The sequence below is a fragment of the Haliotis cracherodii genome, unplaced genomic scaffold (assembly GCF_022045235.1).
Source record: "Haliotis cracherodii isolate W230 unplaced genomic scaffold, xgHalCrac1.p SCAF_11, whole genome shotgun sequence".
NCBI lineage: Eukaryota > Metazoa > Mollusca > Gastropoda > Lepetellida > Haliotidae > Haliotis > Haliotis cracherodii.
In genome coordinates this window covers 43,548,857-43,574,715 of record NW_027266266.1, presented here as the reverse complement: position 1 = coordinate 43,574,715, position 25,859 = coordinate 43,548,857, and the positions used below count along the sequence as shown (strand labels likewise).

General features: G+C 43.8%; 1 protein-coding gene across 1 annotated transcript in view; it reads left to right on the top strand.

Annotated features, from left to right (window-relative positions):
- LOC139455830 (2-methoxy-6-polyprenyl-1,4-benzoquinol methylase, mitochondrial-like) overlaps positions 1-25,859 on the top strand; it is a 63,679-nt gene that overhangs the window by 22,040 nt on the left and 15,780 nt on the right. The window contains exon 6 of the mRNA XM_071237381.1: positions 18,908-19,019. Within this exon, the coding sequence (XP_071093482.1) occupies positions 18,908-19,019 (112 nt within the window). The remainder of the gene's footprint in view (positions 1-18,907; positions 19,020-25,859) is intronic.

Here is a 25,859-nt window from a genome sequence, read left to right as displayed (position 1 = left end):
CATCTTGTCAAGTTGCTTATGTAACAGTGAGTAGTCCCAACATACGCCAGCCAGGCTGTACTGTTAGATAAACACAATACTCCAACATTCCTTGTTGACAACGATACATGCACCTACAGTTTAAGAAAACACTGACTGACGGTGTGATACCATTTCATCATGCCACTTCCTACTTATAAAAAATAACATGTGCAGAAGTAGCTTTGATCTTTGGTAATCTCATCAACAAGGTGTCGCAAAAGTTTCTAGATGCAGTTGAGGTCTAAGTGTTAGATGCTTGCAATAATTTCATGGTGCAAAAGTTTCCAGCTTTACAGTAAATGAGTGCATTTTTTAGAATGCCATCATTGGTTCATGTCATTAGAAGGATTACGGTATCCAGCTGCAGCAATAACCATCCCGAAACACTTAACAGGGGTTCCCTTATCACTTAATGTGATAAATCCTCAAAAATCATAGGATATTGATGTGGCGCCTTGGGAGCCATACCAACAGTGGAGGTAGGTCATGGATCCCTTGTGAATACATCATAGCAGTGAGGGGTAGGGCTGTGAGGGGTGGGGCTGTGAGTGGTGCGGGCTGGTGGGGTGGGACTGTAAACAGTGAGGCTGTGAGGGGTGGGGCTGTGAGTGTTTGGGCCTTGTGGGGCGGGACTGTGAACAGTGAGCGGTGGGGCTGTGATGGGTGAGGCTGTGAGGGGTGGGGCTCTGAGTGGTGCTGGCTGGTGGGGTGGGACTGTGAACAGTGAGGCTGTGAGGGGTGGGGCTGTGAGTGTTTGGGCCTTGTGGGGCGGGACTGTGAACAGTGAGCGGTGGGGCTGTGATGGGTGGGGCTTTGAGTGGTGTGGGGTGGGACTGTGAGCGGTGGGGCTGTGCAGGGTGAGGCTGTGAGGGGTGGGGCTGTGAGTGGTGCTGGCTGGTGGGGTGGGACTGTGAACAGTGAGCGGTGGGTCTGTGAGGGGTGAGGCTGTGAGTAGTGAGGCGGAGAGCGGTGGCTCTGTGAGGGGTGGGGGATCTGTGAGTAGTGAGGATGTGAGGGGTGGGGCTGTGTGACGGGAGGCTGTGAGGGTCGGGGCTGTAGGGATGGGGCTGTGAGTAGTCTGGCGGTGACGCTGTGAGGGCTGGGGCTGTGAGGAGTAGGGGGGTGGTGTCTGTGAGGGAGGGAGACGTGATATTTATTTCTGACGCCAGTGTATGACGGAGACTGCAGACCTGGTCTTCTGTCTGTTCTGCACTGCACCAAGGGGGAAAGGTCAGCCACAATCTGGCTGATGGATGTTAGCTGTCACATGTTGACTTAGTAAATTATGTATCTACCAAGCCTTCTCCCAGCCTGTCGTATGCACTATGCCGTGAGAACATATTGTGATCAGTGGTGGATATGAGGGGCATCGTGAGGTCACAGCTTGAGGTCTTCTCCTATAGTATTTGATGGACCCCAAAAATCTTTAACTTTAAATATAATTTAAGGGCTATGACAAGTATGGTCCCTTGTTTACCTTCATGTTGATTCCAGCACTGGCAGTCGTCATGGTTTTTGTAAACTTGACACAAAAGCAACTTGAAATTTCATATGAAATTTCTCGAAAGATGAATGAGATGACTTAAAATATCTCAGATATGCTTCAATAATAATAATGATGATGATGTTGTTGTAAATAAATAAGCGGTTAAGCTCAATAGAAATCAATGATTGTCTACATAAGAAGTTGAATATGTTAAAGAAAACTGAAAATTGGTTCATTATTGTAACTGAGAAGTTTATCCATATAGTAAGTATAGACTAAATTTCTCAGTTATCAACAATCTCAGGCACAGTTGACAAGAATGGGCACAGGGAACATATACTTCCCTGGAATACCATAAGGCCTACATGTCTTTGTATATAGTGTGCACAGTTGGTTGGTTCGATGGGTTGTTGTTTTACGCCGCACTTAGCAATATTCCAGCTATATGACAGCGGTCTGTAAGTCTGGACCAGGCAATCCAGTCATTGATATCATGAGCATCGATCCATGCAATTGGGATCGATGACATGCATCAACCAAGTCAGCGAGCCTGACCAACCGATCCCATTAGTTGCCTCTTACGACAAGCGTAGTCACCTTTTACGGCAAGCATTGGTTGTTGAAGACCTATTCTACCCCAGATCTTCATGGGTATGAGCATAGTACTAGTCCATGAGTTTGAGGCTTGTGAAAGTCCATAGGGTTTTATAAAAAATGTCCAGGTACTTTACAGAAAACACAAGTCCTATCTGAGCTGCAGGCTTGTTGGACATAACAAACAGTTGGCATGAGAACTAAGAGAACTGTCATTGTTTGTTGATGTGGCAGGTTGTTTGTTTGTCTAGCCAGTGGCATGTAATTACACTGAGACTGAGAGTCCAGTAGATACCATGTGGTGTGAAACATTAGCTCTGGTGTGCAGTATTGGAGTCGAAAGGCCACAATATACCGAATTCAACATAATAAGCGCCCCGCTCTAATAAGCGCCCACGGCGATATTTGCGAATATATTGGCTAGTGAACAATCCCAATTAGGACCCCTTCCGATTGATTAATGTACACAAGACTTATTTATTCACGTATAATACGCACTCATGTGTTATATGCACCCTTAAGTATGGGCAATTAAATTTTTGGAAAAATATATCTGTCGTATATAAACATTTCAGACTGTCAGCATAAACCATGAAATTTATCTTTCAACTCTGTTTTTTCACCAAAATAATATTCTGATAAGAGCCCCCTATTTCTAATTTTGAGAGCGCCTTGGGCACTTATTACGACGATTACGGTAGTTGTTCTTCAGACTTTTGATCGGTGTGTGAAATAGCCACAAGATATTGCTGGCCATATGGACAAGCTTGCTGAAGTAGCTGACCAGTTTCAAATTCCACTGGCCATCGATACAGCACTGACTATTTTGAAAGAAATTTCCATTCCCAACCTGTTTTTTCATACTCCCATTTTCACCCTTTTCTCTTCATCACTCATTTTTCCCCTCAGATATGGGCCAGGTTTTCCCTCCCCCAAAATAAATGCAAGTTGCTCTGTTGAATCATTTTGGAAGTGCCACAGATTTACAGTCAGAGTTAATTGACAAAATAGAAGTGAAAAGATTCACCATCCCCGCAATATTTGATATGGGTAGTCAGAGTTTAAGTAACATAGCTTGTGATTGGTTAAACTAAAGATTTCAACAAATCAAAACACTTTTTTCTTCACAGTATTACTGTCGTGCTAACAAGATGAAGGGGTGTATTACCTCGATTTGTACAGATATTAATTTGATTTTTGTTGTTTCATGATCATATTTATCTGCAATAGAAACAGGAGTACTAACTCGGGCTTGGGGACATTTCAGAATCTTCAGCACAGCTCAAATTTTGCTAGCCATGGACTAGCGGGAAGGCAGATTATTATTTTGCACACTGATGGAATGGACAGCTGATAATAATTGTGTGGCTAAATATTGATCTTTTTATTCATGACTAAGGCATTAAAAAAAGAAAAATTAGTAAATTAGTAGAAATTAGAAAATATAAGTACAAAATAAAAAGTAACTGTAACTTTGCTTAATAAAACTAGATGAATTGCATTGTATCAGTTTAAATCAGTGACCGCCTCCATGGTCTGTGGTAAAAAGGCGTCTGCCCAGGGAATGGAAGGTCTGTGGGTTGATCCCCAGCCTCGTCAAACCATAGACATTAAAAGATGGTACTTGTTGTTACCATGCCTGGCTCTCAGCAGTAGGGGATAAAACAAGGATTGGTCGGCTCGGAGTCAGTATACTGTGTCTGAGTTGGGTATTCATGTTAAAATGCGGCATGGTATCTCAGTCAGCTAGCACTATAAAACCAGCATTAGACTAGACTTTGTAAGTAAAAGCAGCCATATACACACGCATATTCACACACACATGCATGCACGTCGCTATATAAGTGCAACAATCATTAACGTGACGTAAAACTCTATTTCACCTCACCTTAAATTCCAACTTGATGTATTCTCATCCAAAGGTGTTATTTTTTAAATTCTTAAAATTCTTAAACTGATCATGAAGATGGCGACGAAAAATTGAAATAAAGCGGAAGGGGTTTGAAATGAGTGCCCTAACTTGCACACACCCAGTATTCATTGTCCAGCTCTCAGTTTTTTTAAAACTCTCGAAACGTTATCTGGATTAATGTATAGCTAATATATGTCATTTTTCTTTAAAATGTTCATGTACGTCATGATGTAACCATGTGCACAGACACAGACTGCTATTGTGATAAATAGAGCACATTCAGGGTTATATGTTTTCTTGTTGGTTCAGGAAAGTGTATATTTTCCTTCTTGGATTCACCTTTTCACATTTCACGAGAAGATATCTAGATGGTGTTTTGCAAAACAGTATGAGCGGTGTTTACACCATATCCTATTTCGATAACATTTAACAGAAAACTGTTGACTTTTGGCTTTTTTCTAACTTCTCCAACCTGCTGCTCATTGCTTACTGAATGTTTGACAAGAAAAGTCGTGGAGTCCGACATCTGTTTGTATGGAGTTGCTCCCCTTGGGTATACCATGATCCTATGATCGCAGGTTTGCGTCCTAGATTTGCCCTGATTGGGCCTTTGATTATCAGCACCATACCAGTCCATTATTTGGACACTGCATGATAGAACTCATCTTCTGTTATCCAGTATATTACATTCTATATGATAAACACCATGGACCCTTCATAGCTTGCTTTGGGTTTTTTCTTTGATTGACACAATGCCAAAAATATAATAAAAAATAGAGCAATAAAAAATAAAACACTGATGTTTTTATGATGTAAACAAGCAGCGTGATCTCCAGTACCGTAATCACCCTTGGAGGATTCTGAGTTAGAATTGGTTACCAGCATTACCTTGTCAGCGAGCCTGACCGACCGATCCCATTAGCCAGCCGCCCCTTACGAGAAGCATGGGTTGCTGAAGAACAATTCTAATCCGGATCTTCATTGGTTTGGATTTTGAATGTAGATCAATGGTAAACACATGTTCAGAGGGCGGTTGGGTAGCCTAGTGGTTAAAGCATTCGCTCATCACGCTGAAGATCCAGGTTCGATTCCCGACATGGGTACAATGTGTGAAGCCCATTTCTGGTGTCCCCTGCCGTGATATTGCTGGAATATTGCTAAAAGCGGCGTAAAACCATACTCACTCACTCACATGTTCAGAAAGAGGCATTTGATTGCTGGTTTACTGCAAGCTCATGAGCCGGCTTAAGAGAAATTCTCTCCTAAGTTAGTGGTACGGTGATGTCACTTCTGAAATGAAGCTATGGTGGTCAAAGGACCCTGAGTCTATGCATCAAACAAGACCAAGGAAGGATGGAACTGAAATACTGCGTGTTCTGTTGAGTTTGATTGTTTGTTGTTTAACGCCGCACTCAGCAATATTCCAGCTATATGACAGTGGTCTGTAAATAATCGAGTCTGGACCAGACAATCCAGTGATTGACATTATGAGCATCAATCCACACATTTTGGACACAATGACATGCATTAACCAAGTCAGCAGCCTGATCACCCAACCCCAAGCAGCACCACACCACTAAGCAGCACTACATCACTAAGCAGCACTACATCCCTTAACAGCACTACACCACTAAGCAGCACTACACCCCTAAACAGCACTACACCCCTAAACAGCACTACACCCCTAAACAGCACTACACCCCTAAACAGCACCACACCACTAAGAAGCACTACAACACTAAGCAGCACCACACCACTAAGCAGCACCACATCTCTAGGCAGCACTACAACACTAAGCAGAACCACATCTCTAGGCAGCACTACAACACTAAGCAGCACTACACCACTAAGCAGCACTGCACCACTAAGCAACACCACACCACTAAGCAGCACCAAGCAGCACCACACCACTAAGCAGCACCACACCACTAAGCAGCACCAAGCAGCACCACACCACACCACTAAGCAGCACCAAGCAGCATCACACCACTAAGCAGCACCAAGCAGCACCACACCACTAAGCAGCACTACACCACTAAGCAGCACAACACCACTAAGCAGCACAACACCACTAAGCAGCACCACACCACTAAGCAGCACCACACCCCTAAGAAGCACTACAACACTAAGCAGCACAACACCACTAAGCAGCACTACACCACTAAGCAGCACCACACCACTAAGCAGCACTACACTCCTAAACAGCACTACACCCCTAAACAGCACCACACCCCTAAACAGCACTACACCCCTAAACAGCACTACACCCCTAAACAGCACCACACCACTAAGCAGCACCACACCACTAAGCAGCACCACACCACGAAGCAGCACCACACCACTAAGCAGCACAACACCACTAAGCAGCACTACACCACTAAGCAGCACCACACCACTAAGCAGCACCACACCACTAAACAGCACTACATCACTAAGCAGCACAACACCACTAAGCAGCACTACAACACTAAGCAGCACCACACCACTAAGCAGCACTACACCACTAAGCAGCACAACACCACTAAGCAGCACTACATCACTAAGCAGCACTACATCACTAAGCAGCACTACACCACTAAGCAGCACTACACCACTAAGCAGCACCACACCACTAAGCAGCACCACACCACTAAGCAGCACCACACCACTAAGCAGCACTACACCACTAAGCAGCACCACACCACTAAGCAGCACTACATCACTAAGCAGCACTACACCCCTAAACAGCACCACACCACTAAGCAGCACCACACCACTAAACAGCACCACACCACTAAACAGCACCACACCACTAAGCAGCACTACACCCCTAAACAGCACTACACCACTAAGCAGCACTACACCACTAAGCAGCTCTACACCACTAAGCAGCACCACACCACTAAGCAGCACCACACCACTAAGCAGCACTACACCACTAAGCAGCACCACACCACTAAGCAGCACCACACCACTAGGCAACACTCCACCACTAAGCAGCACCACACCACTAAGCAGCACCACACCACTAAGACGCACTACACCCCTAAACAGCACTACACCACTAAGCAGCACTACACCACTTAGCAGCACTACACCCCTAAACAGCACCACACCACTTAGCAGCACCACACCACTAAGCAGCACTACACCCCTAAACAGCACCACACCACTTAGCAGCACCACACCACTAAGCAGCACCACACCACTAAGCAGCACTACACCCCTAAACAGCACCACACCACTAAGCAACACCACACCCCTAAACAGCACCACACCACTAAGCAGCACAACACCACTAAGCAGCACAACACCACTAAGCAGCACTACATCACTAAGCAGCACCACACCACTAAGCAGCACTACACCACTAAGCAGCACTACACCCCTAAGCAGCACTACACCCCTAAGCAGCACCACACCACTAAGCAGCACCACACCACTAAGCAGCACTACACCACTAAGCAGCACTACACCCCTAAAAAGCACTACGTCACTAAGCAGCACTACACCACTAAGCAGCACTAAGCCACTAAGCAGCACTACACCACTAAGCACCTCCACACCACTAAGCAGCACTACACCACTAAGCAGCACTACATCCCTAAACAGCACCACACCACTAAGCAGCACCACACCACTAAGCAGCACCACACCACTAAACATCACTACACCCCTAAACAGCACTACACCCCTAAACAGCACCATACTACTAAGCCACCTGGCATCAGAAAAGGACTATGCCAGGCTGTAATCAAATCAAGCAATATATAATTCATGTAATACATTTTCAACGGGTTGGGTCCGTGTTTGCAATTGTGTAATATCACAGGACTATACAATGCAGCATCACCTACTCCTTGTAGTCTGTAGGACAAGTATTGATCATCCCCACCTCCGGGAGACTGCACATTGTGTTGTTGTGTAGGAACATTGTAACACACGTCTCCAGCACTGTGTCATAGTTCTCAGTCAGATTTGTGGCCACATTGTCATATTCAGAAAGTAATCGGGTCCTACAGGAGACTCTGCATACTGTTGGTGTTGTAGGAAGATACACACGTCTCCAGCACTGAGTCGAGGTACTCGGTCAGATTTGTCAGATTTCAGAAATTAATCGGGCCCTACAGGAGACACCGCACACTGTGTTGGTGTGTAGGAAGAGTCGAGATACTCGGTCAGATTTGTCATACTGTCATAGGGGGCACGGGTGGCCCAGCCGTCTAAGGCGCCACGATTCGCTGTGCAGAGTTGCGTCCCTTGGACACGCCAGAAACCTATGATATTGGGTTCGAATCCCGGTTCGCCCAAATTATGTTTCTAGGTTTGTCAGCACCATACGTGTGCTCGTGGGTTTCACCGAAGTGGTAAACGTCTGAGACCTGCGTCACTTCGGGATTTCCTCCCACATTAAGCTGACACGCTGCGATATAACTGGAATACTGTTAAAAAACGGGGGGGTAACACCAACTCACTCACTCCCTCACTCATACTGTCATATTTCAGAAATTAATCTGGTTCTACAGGAGACTCTGCATACGCTGTGTTGGTGTGTAGGAAGATACACAAGTCTTCAGTTCTGTGTCATAGTACTTGGTCAGATTTGTGGCCACATTGTCATATTCAGAAATTAATCGGGCCCTACAGGAGACTCCGCACATTGTTGGTGTTGTAGGAAGATACACACGTCTCCAGCACTGAGATGCAGACCTAAGTGTGTAAAACATGAGACCAAATTATTTTTTCAGAATTTTGTCAAACAAATATACTGTATATCATGTATATTTCTACAACATATAACAAATATTAAATTTGAGATAACACTTTACTAAGAATGTGTACTTTACTAAGAAAGTGTTTTCCCAATCTCATTAAATTCAGATCTATGTTCTCGCTGTCGCTAAACAAAGATCTGAGGACATCCTATTACAGGTCACGTCAGGACGACCTTTCGCGAACTTTGACCGATGACTGAAATGACATCAGCCAAGTCGGCATCAGCCAGTTAGAAAGCAGCTTTCTCAAGCTTTACGGCACTGGTTTCAACCTAGCAAATTCCATTTCTGTCTACGCTTGAAAAATATACTGACACTGTTCTCGATTAATATTTTGAAAACTGAACAAACGAATATTTCGGAATGTCTAACATATGGTTGAGAGTGTATGGCAGTGCTCCCTACGTACTGTGCAACGCGTCCTCCGTTTAAATGTTTGTCCCACGGAACCGAGAGATAGACGATAATTTTGATGGAATCAGTCGTACAGGCCGTAACTGTCGTTCGGAATACCCTGTGTTAACGTTTTCGAGGTTGCATGATTAGAAAATACATTCTGACAGTCCATTTCATGATCTGGTAAGTGACGCTTTGATTGGTCGGATGAAAGGTCAGTCTGAAGTGACCCGTAATGGGATGTCCTCAGATCTGATTTAAATGAGATTGGTGTTATCCCAAATATAACATTTGTTACAATTGACCACTTTCTAAATGGCATTGTGTGGTCATAGCTTTCAGCCATAGGAGCCATGCCAATATACACTTGTCAGAGGGGTACACAAAGTATGTGATCTAGACTATCAGTTGTCGGACTTTCATTTTTGTGGAAGCTTCGGTGGCCGAGTGGGTTAATTCGCGGACTTTGTGTGCTGGCGATTAGATGTCTCACTCTGGCAGTGTGGGTTTGAATTCTGGTTGGGACTCAACCTAAAAAAAATACGAGAATCTGTACTTTACTAAGAAAGTGTTATCCCAAATATAACATATGTTATATTTGACCTCTTTCGAAATGGCGTTGTGGGTTCATATCATTTCGTAGATAATATTGTCTTTATCAGGGACAGCTTTGGGCAGAATTGATGCAAATGTGTTTGTTAGTTGAGAGATGAGCATAGTCTGAGGACATGGTTCAACATTCCCTATGTTAGCGTGCCAGAGGCATGGTCACAATAGTAATGGCATGGCTACCCCTGAATCCATTGTTGTAAATTTATACTGTAAATACTGTATTCATACTTTGCGCCATAAAATTATTGCATATTGCTTATAACCTTAACTGCAGCTGGAAAGTATATATGCAACATCCTGTTGATGATATAACCAAAGATCAAGGCTACTTTTGCACACGTTATTTTGGATGTCTTATTTTTTACGAATATGAAGCGTTGTGACAAAAGGTTACTTTGTGTCAGTCAGTGTTTTGTAATCTATAGATGCCGATGTTGTAGTGGACAAGGAAGAATGGAGTAGCGTGTTTATCTAACTGTAGTTTTATAAAGCTCTGGTGTATGTCAGGGACACTCATTGTTACGTAAACAACTTGACCCGATGTGGCGGGTCAGTGCATGTTCCTGATCAGTGTGGTGACACTGAGAGACAGTGTGTAATTAGGGAAATAGCATGTGAGGGATTATTTCATCATAATGGCTGGTTTGACAATGTGTGGAAGTCAATAAATTAAAAATATCTGATTAGGTATTTTGTTTGTTGTGGTCTGCAAAAATAGCTGTGACATAAACTATTGCTTGCAAGACTTTACAGTACCTTGTGCTGATAAATTGTTTGATTGGCATTACTTAGAAGTTGACGGATGACAAGGTAGACACAATTTTATGGATTACAACTTCTTTAATACTGTAAAAAGCAACGTTTCAGTATAGATCAAGCAAGACTGTTAGGCATCACTTAGAAGTTGGCGGATGCTTGACAACGGAACAAGGATCTATACCGAAACGTCGTTTTTAAGTATTAAAGAAATTTTTATCCATAAAATTGTGTCTGCCTTACCTTGTGCTGATGTTTAGTGTATGAAGTCAGTGATAAGTGTTCTTCTCTGCTTGTAAACTAGACGTACACGTGAAATAAACTTGGGATTCAGCAACTGACAAAAGTATATAGATCTGAGTAAGTGAGCATGGTCTTACACCACTGTTAGCAATATTCCAGCAATATCACGGCGGAGGACACCATTAATGGGCTTCACATGTTATACCTAAATGTGGGGAAAGAACCCGGGTCTTCGGCCTGGTTAGCAAACACTTTTACCACTAGACTAACCTATTGCCCGTAAATGTCAGTGAAAGGGAAGGGGCTAAGTTTGGAAGTTATCTACCATTGGGAAAATAACATTTCCCTGAGTTTGAAGATAGATCAAAAGTATTTCTTTTTGTTTTGTTGTCGGCATACTTAGATTCTAAAGGATGTGCCAGAAGAACTTAAACATGCAATATTTCTGTCATGCCCCAAACATTCATTTGTTGACGTGGATAAAGTCTAACTCTCATTCATATTTACTTATCTGATATCTTTCAAAATAAAAACGTAAATAATGCATATCCTGTGTTAAAATTTAAGAACCCCATAAAGATCTGGGTAAGAATTGGCCTTCAGCGATCCATGTTTTATTGCAAGAGGCTTCACATGAGATTGGGTGGTTAGGCTTGCAGACTTGGTTGATGCATGACATTGTATCCCAACTGCGTATATAGATGCTCATATTGTCACTGGATTGCTAGAATGAGTTAAACAACAAACAATCAGCCAAAGTTAAGGAGAGTCCTTGGTGACCTTGATGTCTTATGTGGTATTTAAGTCTAATGACCCCTAAATCTTTAAGTTTGAACATTTTGGTTGACTATCATGCTTTATTTCAAACACTGCTTGTGCCGAATTTAAGGCCTCTTATTGTAACTTGTCCTTGTTATTTTGAAAAAGAGACTGTTCCCAGTCTACCCCGGCCCCTGATAAAATGGCCCCTATCCACTGGGTAGTTAAGTGCTAGGGACAGAGTGTGCAGTTAATAGCTTTTCTAAATATGAGATGACCCCTAGCAGTAGCAGCCGTACATACTGCTGTTTGAACACCAGTCTTATTTTATTTATTTCTTTAAATAAACATAATCTTGGGAACCCATGGCGATTAGATACTTGTGTCAGATCTCATAAACCTACTGTGGAAGAACTGAGTTATTCCCAAAGTTGAGATAAAACAGTCCAGCCCGGAAACTCCTACACCTGAACATTCACTGCTGTTCTTTCTAAACTGCGCCACACAGATTGAAGTACCTGTTTTACAGGTCTGTCGGTCAATTGGTAGCCATGCTCCCAACAAATCCCCCTGAGAAACTATAATGGGAAATAAATACATGAATGAATGAGGTGAATGAGGACTGATTTGGTCTCCTGGAAATGTCAAATTCTAAGGTTACGGTTACATAAGGATTTTGGCAATCTCACTAAAATCAGATCTTAGTTCTCGCTACCGCTAATCAAAGGTCTGAGGACATCCCATTACGGGTCAGGTCAGACCGACCTTGCGCGAACTTTGACAGACCAATGGAATGACCAATCAGAACGCAGCTTTCCCATGCTTTACGGCACTAATTTCAGATTGGCGACTACGCTTCGAAACATATTTTGACAAATTCTCGATAAAAAATTTGAAACCTGAACAAAAGAACATTCTGGAATGACTATTAGATGGTCTAGATTGTATGGATTCAGTTGTTAAACTCGTAACTATCATTTGGAATACCCCGTGTTAAAGTTTTCAAGTTTGCATGATTAAAAATCACATTCCGACTGTCACTTTCATAATCTGGTAAGCGACTCTCTGATTGGTCAGATGAAAGGTCGTCCTGACGTGACCCCTAATGGGGTGTCTTCTGATCTTTGTTTAGCGGCAGCGAGTACTAAGGTCTGATTTTAATGAGATTGGAATTTTGGTAACAATGACACACAATCAGCTAACTCATAGTCTCATTACCTGATCCATATTAGTTGTCTCTTGAAGATTCCAGATTAGAATTGGCATTCAGCAGTCACTGGATTGTCTAGTCCTGACTCAATTATTCGCAGCCCATCGTCATTTAGATGGAATATTTGCTGAAGGTGAAAAAACAAACAAACATACAAAACAGTATAGTCTCCTCTCACCACCAGCAATGGGTGCTGGGGACCTGTTCTTACCCTTCTCTTCATGGGATCAAGGCGACCTTAATTTTCCTTTCCTTTTGCAGTGTTTGAAATTAAACATGAAAGTCAAGGGTCCTTCACATAACTGTCATGTCAAAGTTTAACATTAGATTTACAGGGTTCCTACTGATTAAACTGCTATAGGAGAAGCTCTCATGGGCCCCTGTGAGGCCCGCCCTCTCCCCCTCCTTGATAGACTAATGTAAAGTCCCTGAAATGAGGTTATCAAAAAGGTTAAATCAATATCATTCTTACTTACTTACTTACTTACTTACTTACTTTGGAGATTTAACGTGCGCTTTCCGACTGACGCGTATTTCGCACACGGGCCCGGCCAGGCCATTTAATGTGTTTCCGAAAGGGGCGAGGGTGGTCTGTGCAACCCAAGAGGGGGCTTTAAGGGTTGCTTATATAGAATTTGGGAATTTTGAGATTTGGAATAGATGCCGATGGGGTTGGGGAGGAGAACTAAGGGAGCTGGGTATGGTGGATGATTGTTTGTTTTTGTGATTTTGATTTGGTAGGTTATTATGGTTTTAGATGCGTTTTATTAGTTCCGTTTTTATTAAGAATAAGCCTAAGGCCTTGAAGTTTTCTAGTTTATTTTGTGGGTTTAGTATTGCTTCTAGAGTGAGAGCCTTGTTTAGATTGAGGGTGGTTTGTAATGCGGTTCGATGTGTTAGGTAGTGTGTGCAGTGGATGAGTGCGTGTTCTGGGGTTTCTGGTTGTTTGCAGTGTGGGCAGTTACCTGTAGTGTGTTTTTTAAATTTTTTTAGGTGGTTATTTAGGTTGGTGTGTCCTGTTTGGAGTTTAGTGATTACTCTGTCGATTTTTTTGGATGGATGGAGAATTTTTGGTTTGGTTAGTGGTTTGCTGAGCACTCTTTTGATTTGGCTATTTGAGTTTAGATATAGGTTATGCCATTTTTTTGTGATTTTATGTTTGTTGACACTTTTAATTTCTGATTTTGAGATGGGTAAGTTTAAGCTTATTTCTGGGATTTTGAGGGATAGTTTAGCTGCTTTATCGGCGTTTTCATTACCGTATATTCCTACGTGGGCGGGTATCCACAAGAAGGTTATTTGTTTGCCTGCTTTTGTTAGGTCGTTGGAGCTTTTAAGTATTTGATTTATTAATTTAGGTCGGTTTTTGGTATTTTTGTTTTGGAGGGCTTGTAGTCCACTTAGGGACTCAGTAAGTATTAGGATTTTTTGGTTGTTTTTGGATTCTTGATTGTGGAGGGCTGAGGCCATGCCCATTAGTTCGGCCGTGAATATTGATTGGTTATTTGGGAGTCGGAAGGATTGTGTGGTTTTAGTTGGTTGTGTGGTATGGACTCCGAAACCCGTGTGTTTGGAGGTCGGATCTGAGGATCCGTCCGTGTAAATGTGACACCAATTTGGCCAATTTTTGTGTATGTATGCTAGTGTGGTAGTTTTAGCTATGTTTGGGTCGGTTTGTTTATTTATTTGGCTAGCTAGTGTTGTGTCTATTTTGAGTATTTTAAGTTTAGGGGTGAAGATATTTGATTGTTTGCAGTTTTGTTTAAGATTTTTAATTTGGTGTTCATTTAGGTAGTTTGTTATTCTTTGGGATATTGGGGTAAGTAAGGGGTGTTTACGAGCTAGAGCTTGGTTTTTAGGGCTGATGTTTTGGTTTATTAAGTTTTGGATGAGAGGGTTTGATTGGGACGCGGCCCAGAAATTTAAGCTTAGCTGTTCCCTGCGTAGACTTAGTGGCATTTCTCCTGTTAAGGCCTGAAGTGAGGTGTAGGAGGTGCCATGTTGGGTGCGTGTAATGAGTTTGAGAGCCTGATATTGTATTGAGTCAAGTTTTTTAGATAGAGAGTTGTTTAGGGTGTTGTATATGGCGCAGCCGTAGTCTAGTTTTGATCTAATTAGGGATATGTAGAGAGAGAGGAGAGTATCTTTGGAGGCTCCCCAGTTAGAGCCAGTTAGGCATCTTAGGGTGTTTAGGTCTTTACTGCATTTAGTTGTTAGGTTTTGGATGTGAGCATCCCAGGTGAGATGTTCATCGAAAATAAGTCCTAAGAATTTGGTTTGTTTTTGAAATTTGATTGTTTGATTGTTTAGCTGGAGGATTGGGGAGGCGGGTTTCATGTTTTTATGTTTGAATACTATTCCTGTTGTTTTTTCTGAGTTAAGGGAGAAGCCCCATTTGTCAGCCCATTGTTGTATTTTATTAAGAGATTTTTGGAGTAGATTTTTGGCCATTTTCATGCTTTTAGTGCGGATCCAGATGGCTCCATCATCCGCGAATTTTGATGTGTTTACTTTAGGGGATAGACCCTCGAATAGATCGTTTATCATTATATTGAAGAGGGTGGGGCTGAGGATACTGCCCTGTGGAGTGCCATTTTCTAGGGGACATTGGTCCGATAGAGTTTGGTCTATACACACGGTTATTTTACGATTGTTTAGGAAGTCCTGGATGTAGTTTATTATCTGACCTTTGAGTCCTATTTTTTTAAGTTTTTGTATTAGCCCATCGTGCCATACCATGTCGAAAGCTTTAGAGAAGTCTAAGAAGATGCCTGTGGTATATTGTTTATTTAGTTGTCCTGTCTTAATATCTTGTTCTAGTCGGGCGAGGTTATCTAGGGTTGAGCGGCCAGGAGTGAAACCGCTTTGATCTGGGTTTATGGTGTTATTTTGGGTTAAGTAATGTTGTAATCTATTTTTAGCCATTGATTCCATTACTTTACATAAGTTTGAAGTTAGGGATATTGGTCTATATGAGTTAGCTTGATTAGCTGGTTTATTAGGTTTAGGGATCAATATCATTCTATAATAGAACCCTCTAGTGTTAAGGAACCCCCAAGTTTGTGAATTTCAAGACTAGAGAATGGAAAGAGTATAGGCTGCTAGAGATGAGAATGTGATGTTAGTATAGGTTGCTAGAGCTGGGATGAGTATAGGCTGCTAGAGCCGAAAAGGGGATTAGTATAGGCTGCTAGAGCTGAGAATGGGATGAGTGTATCCTTTGATGGCAGCGAAGGGGATGAGTATATAGGCTGCTAGAGCTGAGAAGGGGATGAGTATAGGCTGCTAGAGCTGAGAATGGAATGAGTATAGGCTGCTAGAGCTGAGAATGGTGTGAGTATAGGCTGCTAGAGCTGAGAATGGGATGAGTATATCCTGTGATAGCAGAGAAGGGGATGAGTATATAGGCTGCTAGAGCTGAGGAGGGTATGAATATATGCTGCAAGATCTGAGAATGGGATGAGTATAGGCTGCTAGAGCTGAGAAGGGGGTGAGTATAGGCTGCTAGAGCTGAGAATGGGATGAGTATAGGCTGCTAGAGCTGAGAATGGGATGAGTATAGGCTGCTAGAAGTGAGGAGGGTATGAGTATAGGCTGCTAGAGCTGAGAATGGGATGAGTATAGGCTGCTAGAGCTGGGATGGGATGAGTATAGGCTGCTAGAGCTGAGAATGGGATGAGTATAGGCTGCTAGAGCTGAGAAGGGGGTGAGTATAGGCTACTAGAGCTGAGAAGGGGTTGAGTATATAGGCTGCTAGAACTGAAAAGGGGTTGAGTATATAGGCTGCTAGAGCTGAGGAGGGTATGAGTATAGGCTGCTAGAGCTGAGAAGGGGAAGAGTATAGGCTACTAGAGCTGAGAAGGGGTTGAGTATAGGCTGCTAGAGCTGAGAAGGGGTTGAGTATATAGGCTGCTAGAGCTGAGAAGGGGTTGAGTATATAGGCTGCTAGAACTGAAAAGGGGTTGAGTATATAGGCTGCTAGAGCTGAGAAGGGGAAGAGTATAGGCTACTAGAGCTGAGAAGGGGTTGAGTATATAGGCTACTAGAGCTGAGAAGGGGTTGAGTATAAGCTACTAGAGCTGAGAAGGGGTTGAGTATATAGGCTACTAGAGCTGAGAAGGGGTTGAGTATAGGCTGCTAGAGCTGAGAAGGGGTTGAGTATATAGGCTGCTAGAGCTGAGAAGGGGAAGAGTATAGGCTACTAGAGCTGAGAAGGGGTTGAGTATAGGCTGCCAGAGCTGAGAAGGGGTTGAGTATATAGGCTGCTAGAGCTTAGAAGGGGCTGAGTATAGGCTGCTAGAGCTGAGAAGGAGTGAGTATAGGCTGCTAGAGCTTAGAAGGGGCTGAGTATAGGCTGCTAGAGCCGAGAAGGAGTGAGTATAGGCTGCTAGAGCTGAGAATGGGATGTCAGTATAGGCTGCTAGAGCCGAAAAGGGGATTAGTATAGGCTGCTAGAGCTGAAAATGGGATGAGTGTATCCTTTGATGGCAGCGAAGGGGATGAGTATATAGGCTGCTAGAGCTGAGAAGGGGATGAGTATAGGCTGCTAGAGCTGAGAATGGAATGAGTATAGGCTGCTAGAGCTGAGAATGGTGTGAGTATAGGCTGCTAGAGCTGAGAATGGGATGAGTATATCCTGTGATAGCAGAGAAGGGGATGAGTATATAGGCTGCTAGAGCTGAGGAGGGTATGAATATATGCTGCAAGATCTGAGAATGGGATGAGTATAGGCTGCTAGAGCTGAGAAGGGGGTGAGTATAGGCTGCTAGAGCTGAGAATGGGATGAGTATAGGCTGCTAGAGCTGAGAATGGGATGAGTATAGGCTGCTAGAAGTGAGGAGGGTATGAGTATAGGCTGCTAGAGCTGAGAATGGGATGAGTATAGGCTGCTAGAGCTGAGAATGGGATGAGTATAGGCTGCTAGAGCTGAGAATGGGATGAGTATAGGCTGCTAGAGCTGAGAAGGGGGTGAGTATAGGCTACTAGAGCTGAGAAGGGGTTGAGTATATAGGCTGCTAAAACTGAAAAGGGGTTGAGTATATAGGCTGCTAGAGCTGAGAAGGGGAAGAGTATAGGCTACTAGAGCTGAGAAGGGGTTGAGTATATAGGCTACTAGAGCTGAGAAGGGGTTGAGTATAAGCTACTAGAGCTGAGAAGGGGTTGAGTATATAGGCTACTAGAGCTGAGAAGGGGTTGAGTATAGGCTGCTAGAGCTGAGAAGGGGTTGAGTATAGGCTGCTAGAGCTGAGAAGGGGTTGAGTATATAGGCTGCTAGAGCTGAGAAGGGGAAGAGTATAGGCTACTAGAGCTGAGAAGGGGTTGAGTATAGGCTGCCAGAGCTGAGAAGGGGTTGAGTATATAGGCTGCTAGAGCTTAGAAGGGGCTGAGTATAGGCTGCTAGAGCTGAGAAGGAGTGAGTATAGGCTGCTAGAGCTTAGAAGGGGCTGAGTATAGGCTGCTAGAGCCGAGAAGGAGTGAGTATAGGCTGCTAGAGCTGAGAATGGGATGTCAGTATAGGCTGCTAGAGCCGAGAATGGGATGAGTATAGGATGCTAGAGCTGAGAAGGGGATTATTAACCTACTGCCACTCTTGCCTATTGTATTGTAGGTATCTTCTTGTCTCATGGCAACTTTGTGAGACTCAGGTACAACCTGTGAGACCTGCTCACAGGTTTTACATTTGACCAAGATTTTAGTTATGACTTCAGTTGTGTGCCTGCTGCACATGGCATTTCTCTCACACACTTTGATCGAATTCCTTTTATACCGCAACACTGTACTGTTTTGCTATAAGGTATCTTAATGTTTTTTTGGGGTTTTTTCTAGTATTTCTTGCATTTTGACAGTTTATAAGTTGGATGAAACACTCTTAGGTTTGGGTTGAAAATGTAAAACTTCAAACTAGGGCCGATGACCCTCAGGCTTTTCCCTAACTCGCGGTTATACATTTTCAAGCAAAACCTAAGATCCGTGTTTTATCTTTAACATATAGGCTGCTTGAGCTGAGAATGGGGTTATTGTTATTCTGAATATATGCTGTGGGATCTGTAAGAGAGACTATAATCTTGATTTCAAACACTGTTTTGTGGACAGTTTATGTAAATACCCTACGCTGAATGATTGTTCTGGTCCTACGTGAGTTGTATCGGTTTCTGTGCTTGCAGGTTGTATGACAGCTACTCCTTCCAAGTGATTCCTGTGATGGGGCAGCTGATAGCTGGAGACTGGAAGTCCTACCAGTACCTGGTGGAGAGCATCAGACAGTTCCCCAACCAGGTCAGTCTCTCTCTCGACCAGGTCAATCATACTGAGAGTTCCCCAACCAAATCAGTCATCAGTCTTACAATCAGGTCTTTCTTTCTAAGCTCTCCAACCAGATCAGCGTCTCAGTCTCTCCGACACTCTGGCTCTACTCCCACACTCTGGCTCTCCTCCCACACTCTGCCTCTTCCCCCCCCCCCCTCCCACACACACTCCCACACTCTGGCTCTCCTCCCACACTCTGGCACTCCTGCCAAACTCTGGCTCTTCTCCCACACTCTGGCTCTCCTCCCACACTCTGGCTCTCCTCCCACTCTCTGGCTCTACTCCCACCCTCTGGCTCTCCTCCCACACTCTGGCTCTCCTCCCACACTCTGGCTCTCCTCCCATACTCTGCCTCTCTTCCCACACTCTGGCTCTCCTCCCACGCTCTGGCTCTCCTCCCACACTCTGGCTCTCCTCCCACACTCTGGCTCTCCTGCCACACTGGCTCTACTCCCACCCTCTGGCTCTCCTCCCACACTCTGGCTCTACTCCCACACTCTGGCTCTCCTCCCACACTCTGGCTCTCCTCCCACACTCTGGCTCTCCCCCCACACTCTGGCTCTCCTCCCACGCTCTGGCTCTACTCCCACCCTCTGGCTCTCCTCCCACACTCTGGCTCTCCTCCCACACTCTGGCTCTACTCCCACTCTCTGCCTCTCTTCTCCCCCCCCCCCCCCCCCCACACACACACACTCTGGCTCTTCTCCCACACTCTGGCTCTCCTCCCACACTCTGGCTCTCCTCCCACTCTCTGGCTCTACTCCCACCCTCTGGCTCTCCTCCCACACTCTGGCTCTCCTCCCACACTCTGGCTCTCCTCCCATACTCTGCCTCTCTTCCCACACTCTGGCTCTCCTCCCACGCTCTGGCTCTCCTCCCACACTCTGGCTCTCCTCCCACACTCTGGCTCTCCTGCCACACTGGCTCTACTCCCACCCTCTGGCTCTCCTCCCACACTCTGGCTCTACTCCCACACTCTGGCTCTCCTCCCACACTCTGGCTCTCCTCCCACACTCTGGCTCTCCCCCCACACTCTGGCTCTCCTCCCACGCTCTGGCTCTACTCCCACCCTCTGGCTCTCCTCCCACACTCTGGCTCTCCTCCCACACTCTGGCTCTCCTCCCACACACACACACACACACACACACACACACACACACACACACACTCTTCCTCTCCTCCCACACTCTGGCTCTCCTCCCACCCTCTGGCTCTCCTCCCACACTCTGGCTCTCCTCACACACACACACACACACACACTCTTCCTCTCCTCCCACACTCTGGCTCTACTCCCACCCTCTGGCTCTCCTCCCACACACACACACACACACACACACACACACTCTTCCTCTCCTCCCACACTCTGGCTCTACTCCCACCCTCTGGCTCTCCTCCCACACTCTGGCTCTCCTCCCACACTCTGGCTCTCCTCCCACACTCTGGCTCTACTCCCACCCTCTGGCTCTCCTCCCACACTCTGGCTCTCCTCCCACACTCTGCCTCTCCTCCCACCCTCTGGCTCTCCTCCCACACTCTGGCTCTCCTCCCACACACACACACACACACACACACACACACACTCTTCCTCTCCTCCCACACTCTGGCTCTCCTCCCACACTCTGGCTCTCCTCCCACCCTCTGGCTCTCCTCCCACACACACACACACACACACACACTCTTCCTCTCCTCCCACACTCTGGCTCTACTCGCACCCTCTGGCTCTCCTCCCACACTCTGGCTCTCCTCCCACCCTCTGGCTCTCCTCCCACTCTCTGGCTCTCCTCCCACCCTCTGGCTCTCCTCCCACACTCTGGCTCTCCTCCCACCCTCTGGCTCTCCTCCCACTCTCTGGCTCTCCTCCCACCCTTTGGCTCTCCTCCCACACTCTGGCTCTCCTCCCACCCTCTGGCTCTCCTCCCACACTCTGGCTCTACTCCCACCCTCTGGCTCTCCTCCCACCCTCTGGCTCTCCTCCCACACTCTGTTTTTTCCTTTCCTCCCACACTCTGGCTCTCCTCCCACACTGGCTCTCCTTCCACACTCTTCCTCTCCCCCCATACAATGCAGACACACCTTCCCCAAAGTGGTAAATATCTACTGACTCCACCACTGCTGGCTTGTAATCCTCCCATGCCAAACTGACACTTCATGATATTTCTGAAATATTGTTCGAAATGGCGTTAAAGCCCTTTAAGCTATGCATCAGGTTAAACAGGTACAAGCACCAATTGGTCCGTGGGCAAGGGAATTCTATGTCATTCTGTACAGAACCTGGTTTGAGAGGAAATCAAAAGAACTGCCCAGTGCATACACATACCAGATAGTGATGTTGATTGCTGTGTGAACCTCCCACTCAGTAGGACACAATGTAGCTTGGAATATCACAGTGGGAAAGTCCTCATACAATGGACAAAAATAACACTAAGATTTGTTTCTTTGTGTGGGATGTCTCAGAATTGTATCTTATTAGGGTGTGATAGTTTGATTGACACTTTGACTTTGTAACACTGTATGACTTGACCTGTGAAGATCCGGGGTAGAACTGGTCTTCAGCAACCCATGCTTGCCGTTAAAGGCGACTATGCTTGTCGTAAGAGGCGACTAATGGGATCGAGTCGTCAAACACGCTGAATGGTTGATGCGTTTCATTGATCCCAAATGCATGGATTGATGCTCATGATATTAATCACTGGGTTGTCTAGTCCAGACTCAATTGTTTACAGACCACCATCATATAGCTGGAATATTGCTGAGTGCGGTGTTAAACAACAAACAAACAAATTGTATGACCGATAAGTTGGAAATACCAATCTAAGTTCAAGATAATTAGTGATCTTATTGCCGTTGCTTGTTGCCGTTAGCGCTATGACTGTCGTAAGTCTATGTGAAGGTATGGGAGTTATAGATCATCTTAGCCCTAAGATCGCTTTGTACAACAGACCCTATCAATATTCCGGAAATATTTTGTCTGTTGCTGCATAGAGATAAGTAATTGTGCATATGTTCAAAGTTCATGATGTGAATATTATTTTATCAATTTATAGAAGGGCTTTGACACCATTTAATTTTTCTTGGATGGGTCTGTCACAAATCTCACACAGATCATTGAAGTGGAAATGGAATCATTTTTTCTTTAATCTTAAATTATAAAGATATATTGGGCTAAGATCGAATTAAATTAAATGTTCTATTGTAAATAAGAGGATACTTTGAGTCAGATACCTAAAATATATCAAATGAATAAATGAGTGAGTATATGTGGATTCCAGGCTAGAATTGGTCTCCAGCTGTTTGTAAAAGGCGACTAATGGATCAGCTTGTCAGACTCGGTGTGTTTGGTTGCTTGCATGGATCGGTGTTCATTGTATCAATCACTATGTTGTCCGGTCCTGACTCAATAACTTACAGGCTGCTGTCATATGGCTGGAATACTGCTGAGTGTGGCCTCAAACAAAACAGACTCATGAAACATCTTTTCACTGCTTTTGGAATTAATCGGGAACACCAAGAACTTGCTTCACACACGCTACCCAAACAAAGAATATTTGCTGATTTTAAATCATAATATGCAAGAAATGATCCATGTTATGTTGGTTAACACATGTGTGTTTTGTAACACCATGGAGTCAACACTAGAACAGATTATTACATGTGTGTTTTGTTACCAAGGAGTCAACACTAGAACAGATTATTACATGTGTGTTTAGTAACACCATGGAGTCAACACTGGAACAGATTATTACATGTGTGTTTTGTAACACCATAGAGTCAACACTGGAACAGATTATTACATGTGTGTTTTGTTACCATGGAGTCAACACTAGAACAGATTATCTACATGTTTGTTTTGTAACACCATAGAGTCAACACTGGAACAGATTATTACATGTGTGTTTTGTAACACCATGGAGTCAACACTGGAACAGATTATTTACATGTGTGTTTTCTAAGACCATGGAGTCAACACTGGAACAGATTATTACATGTGTGTTTTCTAAGACCATGGAGTCAACACTGGAACAGATTATTACATGTGTGTTTTGTAACACCATGGAGTCAACACTGGAACAGATTATTACATGTGTGTTTTGTAACACCATGGAGTCAACACTGGAACAGATTATTACATGTGTGTTTTGTAACACCATGGAGTCAACACTGGAACAGATTATTACATGTGTGTTTTGTTACCATGGAGTCAACACTGGAACAGATTATTACATGTGTGTTTTGTAACACCATGCAGTCAACACTGGAACAGATTATTACATGTGTGTTTTGTAAAACCATGAAGTCAACACTGGAACAGATTATTACATGTGTGTTTTGTAACACCATGGAGTCAACACTGGAACAGATTATTACATGTGTATTTTCTAACACCATAGAGTCAACACTGGAACAGATTATTACATGTGTGTTTTGTAACACCATGAAGTCAACACTGGAACAGATTATTTACATGTGTGTTTTGTAACACCATAGAGTCAACACTGGAACAGATTAATACATGTGTGTTTTGTAACACCGTGGAGTCAACACTGGAACAGATTATTTACATTTGTGTTTTGTAACACCATGGAGTCAACACTGGAACAGATTATCTACATGTGTGTTTTGTAACACCATGGAGTCAACACTGGAACAGATTATCTACATGTGTGTTTTGTAACACCATAGAGTCAACACTGGAACAGATTATTACATGTGTGTTTTGTAACACCATGGAGTCAACACTGGAACAGATTATCTACATGTGTGTTTTGTAACACCATGGAGTCAACACTGGAACAGATTATTACATGTGTGTTTTGTAACACCATGGAGTCAACACTGGAACAGATTATTACATGTGTGTTTTGTCATGGAGAGACTACTTCCGTGGTCTTGTGGATAGAGCGTCTGCGGGAAGGTCGGGGTTGGATCCCAGTCCATGTCATACCAAAAGTTGTTGAGAGATAGTATTTGTTGTTTTCCTCCCTGGTACTTGATATTAAATGGGAAAAAACAAGGAGGCTTCGGAGTCGGTACCCTGTGAGGTATCCATGTTAAACTGCAGCATGGTATATCAAGGGCAAGCACTACAGAAAAACTGCATTTGTCTAGAGTAGTACAAGCAGCCATTTCCTCGCACATACATGCAAGCTAGCGCACGCACACGCACACACGCATACACACACACACAAGCGTGGATGTCACAATGTAAGTCAAAAAGCTTAAATGCAACATTAAAACTCATTCACCTCACCTCATCTACCAAATGATCTTTTAGAGTTGTTAAACTCAGTGGAAATGAAAATGCAAGGAGTTTCTTTTGTTTTATGGTCTCTGAGAATAAATACAATTTTATCACTGCCAATATAGCCTGTTTCTTGTGATTGTAAAACATGACTAAGCCTTTGGTGATGAGGCATTTACGTCAGAGAAACCAATTTTGTTTATCATGTTTAGCAACCTTTACAGATAGTTTTTATACTCCCCTTTGAATACAAGGAAATTATCTTTAAGAGATTCATTATTTTGATACTTTTTACATTTCCTTTTAGAACTGCTGATAATAACCATGTAAACATCATAATGGCTTTGTAAGGATGTATGCTGTTTCTTGTCAAAAGAATCCAGGTTCATTTCATATGATAAGTGCTATCAAAAATGTTAAAATCTTGTACTATCTACTGTATGAATACAAACATATGTGGCTCACTGCTAGACACATTTATTAAGCACTGAGAAGTAAAAACAAAAGTAGGATCTATTTGGGAGCAGACAGGGAAATCGGTCACCACTGTTCAATGATAAGGGTATCCTGGGCCCCATTTTACAAAACGATTTTAGTGTGACGTCTGTCATAACTCCTGTACTCTGACATCAAAGTATGACAGGTGTACAACTACATTCACTTTGTGAAACATAACCCTGGGTCCTGATCATTTCCAAATTCAAGGACCCGTGAAGATCCAGGGTAGAATAGGTCTTCAGCAACCCATGCTTACCGTAAAAGGTGACTATGCTTGTCGTAAGAGGCGACTAACTGGATCGGGTGGTCAGGCTCTCTGACTTGGTTGATGCATGTCATTGTATCCCAACTGGGTGGATTGATGCTCATGATATCAATCACTGGATTGTCTGGCCCAGACTCGATTACAAACCGCCATCATATAGCTGGAATCTTGCTTAGTGTGGCGTTAAACATAACAAACAAACAAAAAACTCTAAGTTCCAGGCATCAATAGCGGTGATATGTTCCTGTAAGCTGTGAATAATATTAGTATTGTCGCAGTATGTGGTGAAGCGGACCCTATGGAATGAGGTAAACGAAAGTATTTGAGGGAAACACGATTTCGCCGAAATTAATGTAAACGTTATAGAATGAAATTGTGAATAAATTAATAAAAAAAAAGTATGTCCAGATATACAGTGAACACTTTGTATTACTAGACAGTGTAACAACAGGACTAACTTGCATAATTCACTACAGATTTGTTGATATTCTATTGATTATGACGAGGAGATGTACAGTAGGTAGGTTGGTGGTCCGGCTTATGTACCAAACTATAGGCAGACATGTCATATACGGTACTGTTAGGATGTATGATCTAATCTGGACCAGTACTGTTAGGATGTATTATGTAATCTGGACCAGTGAGTGATAACATGAGCAAAGATCCATGCCCTCGGGGTACAATGACATGCTATCAACAAAGTCACCAAGTCTGACTGCCCGATCCATTAAGTTGCCTCTAGCGACCAGTATGGGGGACCTTGTCTTGCCTGGATCTCCTCAGGGCTATTTGTTGATAGCATTGGACG